Here is a 7,646-nt window from a genome sequence, read left to right as displayed (position 1 = left end):
TATATATGGATAGCAAGCTACATTAGACTATATATGGATAGCAGGCTACATTAGACTATATATGGATAGCAAGCTACATTAGACTATATAAGGATAGCAAGCTACATTAGACTATTTATGGATAGCAAGCTACATTAGACTATATATGGATAGCAAGCTACATTAGACTATATATAGATAGCAGGCTACATTAGACTATATATGGATAGCAGGCTACATTAGACTATATATGGATAGCAGGCTACATTAGACTATAAATGGATATCAGGCTACAATAGACTAAATATGGATAGCAGGCTACAATAGACTATACATTACATTTACATTTACGTCATTTAGCAGACGCTCTTATCCAGACGACTTACAATACCCACTGACACACACACACACACACACACACACACGTCAGAGTCCTCCACCTCCCTATTACCTCCGAGTCATGTGACCCAGATAGCTGTTCGTTTTAACAATGGACTCACACACACATACTTACACACTGTTTCATTTTATCAATGGGCAGATCTAGGTGTTGAGGGACAGGGACTATATTGGATCCAATGAGAGAGGTCCTCAGGGAAATCAGGGAACAGAATGGTGAGAGAGAGAACCAATAAGTCAGACAGCGACTGTGTGTGTGTGTGTGTGTGTGTGTGTGTGTGTGTGTGTGTGTGTGTGTCTGTGTGCATGTGCGTGAGAGAGAGTGAGCGAGAAAGATATATATATATATATATATATATATATATATATATATATAGAGAGAGAGAGAGAGAGAGAGAGAGAGAGAGAGAGAGAGAGAGAGAGAGAGAGAGAGAGAGAGAGCACAAGAGAGAGGATTCAGCTGCCCACTTCCACTACCCTCCTGACGCATTTTCTCACCCCAAGGAACACTGGTGTGTCAGGAGGACTCCTGTAGGAGCTGGAACACTGGTGTGTCAGGAGGGACCTCTGTAGGAGCTGGAACACTGGTGTGTCAGGAGGGACATCTGTAGGAGCTGGAACACTGGTGTGTCAGGAGGGACCTCTGTAGGAGCTGGAACACTGGTGTGTCAGGAGGGACATCTGTAGGAGCTGGAACACTGGTGTGTCAGGAGGACTCCTGTAGGAGCTGGAACACTGGTGTGTCAGGAGGACTCCTGTAGGAACTGGAACACTGGTGTGTCAGGAGGACTCCTGTAGGAGCTGGAACACTGGTGTGTCAGGAGGGACCTCTGTAGGAGCTGGAACACTGGTGTGTCAGGAGGACTCATGTAGGAGCTGGAACACTGGTGTGTCAGGAGGACTCCTGTAGGTGCTGGAATACTGGTGTGTCAGGAGGGGCCTCTGTAGGAGCTGGATCACTGGTGTGTCAGGAGGACTCCTGTAGGAGCTGGAACACTGGTGTGTCAGGAGGACTCCTGTAGGAGCTGGAACACTGGTGTGTCAGGAGGACTCCTGTAGGAGCTGGAACACTGGTGTGTCAGGAGGACTCCTGTAGGAGCTGGAACACTGGTGTGTCAGGAGGACTCCTGTAGGAGCTGGAACACTGGTGTGTCAGGAGGACTCCTGTAGGAGCTGGAACACTGGTGTGTCAGGAGGACTCCTGTAGGAGTTGGAACACTGGTGTGTCAGGAGGGGCCTCAGTAGGAGCTGTAGAAGTGATTGGAATACTCTCTGCTCTAACAGAGTGCCTTAATCATCAACCAGACAACATCTTATTGACCAGCAAATCAAATATCTTATAAACAAGGCGCATGAATGTGGCTCAAATGTTGTGTGGTTCTAACCGGTAAGAGAGCTGAGCCAGAAACAGGAGGGTTGCTGGTATCAAATCCTAGATGCCATTGTGCCCTTGAGCAAGGCACTTAACCCCCCACAACAACAGCGCCCAGTGTGGCATCCCCCCCACCTCTCCTCTTCCCCCCCAAAACGGTATGCGTGTCTTTTGGAGGGGTTGGGTTAAAAGCGAAAGTCAAATTTCGGTTGGACCATGTGTGAAGTGATCTTAGTTACAATGCAATTTTGAAATTATTCTTTTTTATTTGGAATTCAAATGATGTGTAACGTTTGTTCAGAGTGCTGAATGTTTTGTATTTACTCTTGGGTATTTTCCATTATTGTAGTTGTAGTTATATCCGATAGGTGTCGCTGCTGTCTTCTGTTTTATTATAGGGATCTGAGTTTTATTATAAGGACCGTTATAATGATAATTCTAAGGACCCCTAGTTGGTCATTTACACCCCTATTTACAATATGTACAGTTGCTGTTCGAACAAGGACAAATGAATTGACATTGCAAATCAAATTTACATCTCAATTGCTTTGCTATATGGCTCATGACAGCAATGACATGACACCAAATTATGAATAATCTCCATAATTCCCTTTGATTAATAATCTAACCAATCAAAGCCCTGCCTTTGTGTTTATAGCTGTAAGTGAAACTGTTAGTTTTGCATAATATAAACACTGACCCCGGCCGGGGCAAAGCTAGAGTGCGTCACCGGCAGGTAGGTGGGGTTTAACGGGGCTGATTATTTACGGTACCATTTGCAGCAGCAGAGCTCTCCGGGATGGCATAAGAGAGTGGCTATTACTACGGGAGGAGAAAACCTACCGACCGAACGAAAGACAGACAGCCTCGTGGAATCGTCCCCTCGGAGATGGCAAGACTAGAGGTGTTATTGTTCACGGCTCTAGCTCGCATTTCGTCTGGGAAATCTGCTTCCTTTATTGGCTATTCCTGATCCGCACACCAACCGACACCTCCAACGATGGATTGTACTGAAGTTCCACCTTGTGTGTTTTTGCGTCAAGACAATCGAGCGAAATAAGAGGAAACAATCACGGACGGCTGTGGGCTATTATCCATTCCGGACTGTTCACCATCTATAGAGCGTCCATTCCGGACTGTTCACCATCTATAGAGCGGGTCGTTGAGAAATGCATGAGTGTACGGATTTTTACCCGAGATAGATTTTGGTTGGCTATTTTGTTTCAATCCTCGGCTGCAATATTCAGGCTATTACATCGGTTTACGCGTAAAGGACATGGACACAATGTTTATTATCCACTGGCTGCGCAAGTTATGTGCTATGTTTTAACTACCAGAAACTATACCTGTAGTTAGAATAGATGTCTTCGTATTCTCTATTTTCCTATTAACGGCCTGGGATGATATAACTGCAGTTTAGAGGATTGCTTTGCGCCGTTAGGAATAGTGCGCTGCTGTGGTTAAGCCCTTTTTAACATATACTGGCCTGTCGGGATAGACGCTACGCTAATCACCTATAGGGTTTCAGAAATACCCTTTTGTTAACCTCAATTATTTTTTCTTTTTCTCAAATGTCATTCAAATGAACGCAAGTAACCTATTCTGAGCTGCTGTGTACAGTTGTAGGCTATAACTTGGAAACAACTCTCCCCACCTCACTAGCAAGGTGACAGTAGGAGTAGGGTTGCAGTGTGAGTTCTCTGTGTGACAGAACGACAGAAGGACAACAGCCATGGCTCTGCCAGATAACACCCCCGGCATTCCCATAGGGGAGGAAGTCATCTTCCCTGAGATAGTAGAGCTGAACGTGGGTGGCCAGGTGTACATCACCCGCTACTCAACACTCATCAGCGTACCAGACTCACTCCTGTGGGAGATGTTTAGCAGGAAATCCACCAAAGGGCTGGCGAGGGACACCAAGGGCCGTTTCTTCGTGGACCGTGATGGTTTCCTGTTCAGGTATATTCTGGACTACATGAGAGACCAGCAGCTGGTGCTCCCAGACCACTTCCCAGAGCGGGGTCGCCTGCAGCGGGAGGCTGAGTTCTTCAACCTCCCTGAGCTCGTAAAGATTCTGACACCCAAACTCAGCAAGCAGAACTCGCTGGGCGACGAGGGGTGTCAGAGCGACCCGGAGGACTCCTCGCCGGGCATCGACACCGGGCGCAACCTGGCCTCGCTGGGCACTGCCGCCTGTGCCAGTCTGGTCCCCAGCGGAGAGAGTAAACGCTCGGGATTCATCACCATCGGTTATCGCGGCTCCTATACGTTGGGGCGCGACAGCCAGACCGACGCCAAGTTCAGACGTGTTGCTCGCATTATGGTCTGTGGCAAGACGTCGCTGGCTAAAGAGGTGTTTGGGGAGACGCTGAACGAGAGCCGGGACCCGGACCGACCCCCGGAGCGCTACACATCACGCTACTACCTCAAGTTCACCTTCCTGGAGCAGGCCTTTGACAAGCTGGCGGATGCCGGGTTTCACATGGTGGCCTGTAACTCCACGGGGACCTGCGCCTTCGCTCACGAGCAGACGGACGACAAGATCTGGACCAGCTACACTGAATACGTGTTCTACCGTGAGTGAGACCATCATCATCCCTGGTCCCCCTAGTGCTCCCCAACCTCCAGCCTCCTCTACCCTTGCCTCCCTGGATCCAGCCCTGGGTCCCCTTGCCTCCCTGGATCCAGCCCTGGGTCCCCTTGTCTCCCTGGATCCAGCCCTGGGTCCCCTTGCCTCCCTGGATCCATTCCTGGGTCCCCTTGCCTCCTGGATGCAAGCCTCCAGCCCCTGCCCACCTGGCTCTTTGGCCCCCCTAGTGCTCCCTAGCCTCCAGCCCTTGGCCTCCAACCTCCATGTGCCCCCCCCCCCCCCCCCCCCCCCCCCCCCCTCCGCTCCCCCAGCCTCCAGCCCATGGATTCCTGCCTCAAGCCCCCCTGGCCCCAAGCCCCATGGGCCCCGGCCCCCTTGCGTCAAGCCCCCTGCCTCCAACCAGCTGCCCCCTCTCTCCATATTTCTTTCTGACCCATCAGCTGCTCTCCTTACCGGCTCTGCGGTCCCCTCTCCTGATCCAGCTATAACCTGACCATTGCCCACTCAAGCCCCCGCACCAAGCCCCAGAGACCCAACCACAGCCCCACCCCCAACCATCCTACAGAGACTGCCTCCCCCTCCACCCTCCATGTACTGTCCATCCTCCTGCATATAGTATCTGCCTTGGTAAAGCACAATGCTGTGTGTAAAATACCTTATTTAGTCCAGTTCAGGCCCTGCCTAGTTTGTGTTTAACTAACTTTAGAACTCAGAGAGCGGACTGGAGGGGCCTATCGGAAAAGGGCCTAGATTGAAGTGGCCCCTGGTCGGTACTATTTTGTTCTAAACCTCTGTTGCTGCTTACTCCAGCAGATCAGACTCTTCTCCCTCCTACTCCTCTGAACGTAAAATGGCCAAATAATAGGACATCTAAGAAGCCTAGAGGAATGAGAGAGAGTGGCCAGCCCGGCACAAGCAAGAGCAAAGTGTTACACGAAAAGTCTTTCACTTCCATTCCTCCTTCACCTCATCTTATTTCCATTATGACATGTCTGTGAGAGCAGACTGTTGGGGAAGGGGCCGTTCATTCCTCCTTCACCTCATCTTATTTCCATTATGACATGTCTGTGAGAGCAGACTGTTGGGGAAGGGGCCGTTCATTCCTCCTTCACCTCATCTTATTTCCATTATGACATGTCTGTGAGAGCAGACTGTTGGGGAAGGGGCCGTTCATTCCTCCTTCACCTCATCTTATTTCCATTATGACATGTCTGTGAGAGCAGACTGTTGGGGAAGGGGCCGTTCATTCCTCCTTCACCTCATCTTATTTCCATTATGACATGTCTGTGAGAGCAGACTGTTGGGGAAGGGGCCGTTCATTCCTCCTTCACCTCATCTTATTTCCATTATGACATGTCTGTGAGAGCAGACTGTTGGGGAAGGGGCCGTTCATTCCTCCTTCACCTCATCTTATTTCCATTATGACATGTCTGTGAGAGCAGACTGTTGGGGAAGGGGCCGTTCATTCCTCCTTCACCTCATCTTATTTCCATTATGACATGTCTGTGAGAGCAGACTGTTGGGGAAGGGGCCGTTCATTCCTCCTTCACCTCATCTTATTTCCATTATGACATGTCTGTGAGAGCAGACTGTTGGGGAAGGGGCCGTTCATTCCTCCTTCACCTCATCTTATTTCCATTATGACATGTCTGTGAGAGCAGACTGTTGGGGAAGGGGCCGTTCATTCCTCCTTCACCTCATCTTATTTCCATTATGACATGTCTGTGAGAGCAGACTGTTGGGGAAGGGGCCGTTCATTCCTCCTTCACCTCATCTTATTTCCATTATGACATGTCTGTGAGAGCAGACTGTTGGGGAAGGGGCCGTTCATTCCTCCTTCACCTCATCTTATTTCCATTATGACATGTCTGTGAGAGCAGACTGTTGGGGAAGGGGCCGTTCATTCCTCCTTCACCTCATCTTATTTCCATTATGACATGTCTGTGAGAGCAGACTGTTGGGGAAGGGGCCGTTCATTCCTCCTTCACCTCATCTTATTTCCATTGTGACATGTCTGTGAGAGCAGACTGTTGGGGAAGGGGCCGTTCATTCCTCCTTCACCTCATCTTATTTCCATTATGACATGTCTGTGAGAGCAGACTGTTGGGGAAGGGGCCGTTCATTCCTCCTTCACCTCATCTTATTTCCATTATGACGTCTGTGAGAGCAGACTGTTGGGGAAGGGGCCGTTCATTCCTCCTTCACCTCATCTTATTTCCATTATGACATGTCTGTGAGAGCAGACTGTTGGGGAAGGGGCCGTTCAGTTTTACTATTCAAATTAATTGTATTTTTCTTGGAAAGATAACGCCTCAGCTTTTGTTAAGTCTCTGCTTGTAAAGACAACTAGCTAACATGATGCCATCTTGTCTCACAAAAAGCACATTGAACTCCTTATAAGGGAAAGGAGAGCCTATATGGACCAACAACATCCTCTCATGCTGTTTATGTACGTGTTCTTCAGGACAACCCAGTTCTTTGCATTCTAGAGGGGATTCCAAATGCCAGAAAAACAACACTAGTCTTGTACGAGAGTCAAAACTAACAAACAAGGAAAAAAGATCACGTTGTGTATTTGACTGCAAGAGGAGAAAAAACAGAGGGGTTTTAGTACAGGGTGTCTGATAAAGTGTGAGGGTTTGTCTGAAATGGCACCCTATCCTCTATGTAGTGCACTGGTCAAAAGTAGTGCACTACATGGAATGAGAGAGAGTGGCCAGCCCGGCACAAGCAAGAGCCAAGTGTTACACGAAAAGTATTTCACTTCCATTCCTCCTTCACCTCTTGAAGTGTGTTATTTGATTGTGCGATGGAGTGTTGAGTATTCTAATCGCCCACGCCTGGAAGGCCAGAGGAGAGGTGAAGTGTTACGTCACAATGTCCACAAAACCTCTCCTTCTACTCCTCCTCGTCCTCCTCCTCTCATCTGGGTTTTTATACTGCCTCTCTGTTTTTACTTTCTTCAAACAAGAACATTTTACAGGGAGACGATTGTTAGTGAATGCCCACAGCGTTTGGCTCTCAGCCCTCTTCTGATACTGTGGTTTACATTTATGAAGGACAATCCTTTTTCTCATTGGAGTGTGTTTTTACTCTGCTATCTATCTCAAGCTCTTCTATTCAGTTCAGTATTACAGTTTTAAGCTCTTTCATATTTGATGACAGCTCTCATTGACTGTAATGTGTATACCCATGAGAAGGAGATAGGATTACGCCATAGCCAGCCAAATAACGACATTCTCTCAAAACTGTAGCAGTACAGTACAGGACAGGACTTTGGATAGGACGTGGATATTTTTGAGGGAA

At 48.5% G+C, this 7,646-nt stretch overlaps 1 protein-coding gene across 1 annotated transcript; it reads left to right on the top strand.

Annotated features, from left to right (window-relative positions):
• Positions 1-3,482: 3,482 nt before the first annotated feature.
• LOC311116538 (BTB/POZ domain-containing protein KCTD12-like) lies at positions 3,483-4,334 on the top strand (the record flags this gene model as incomplete). The annotated part of the gene is made up of 1 exon (XM_084191622.1): positions 3,483-4,334. One exon carries the CDS (start codon positions 3,483-3,485, stop codon positions 4,332-4,334), a length of 852 nt encoding a protein of 283 aa, XP_084047748.1.
• Positions 4,335-7,646: the final 3,312 nt, after the last annotated feature.

The sequence above is a fragment of the Coregonus lavaretus genome (assembly GCF_964263955.1).
Source record: "Coregonus lavaretus genome assembly, contig: HAP1_SCAFFOLD_8216, whole genome shotgun sequence".
NCBI classification, from domain to species: Eukaryota; Metazoa; Chordata; class Actinopteri; order Salmoniformes; family Salmonidae; genus Coregonus; species Coregonus lavaretus.
This window is presented reverse-complemented; position numbering and strand designations above follow the sequence as displayed.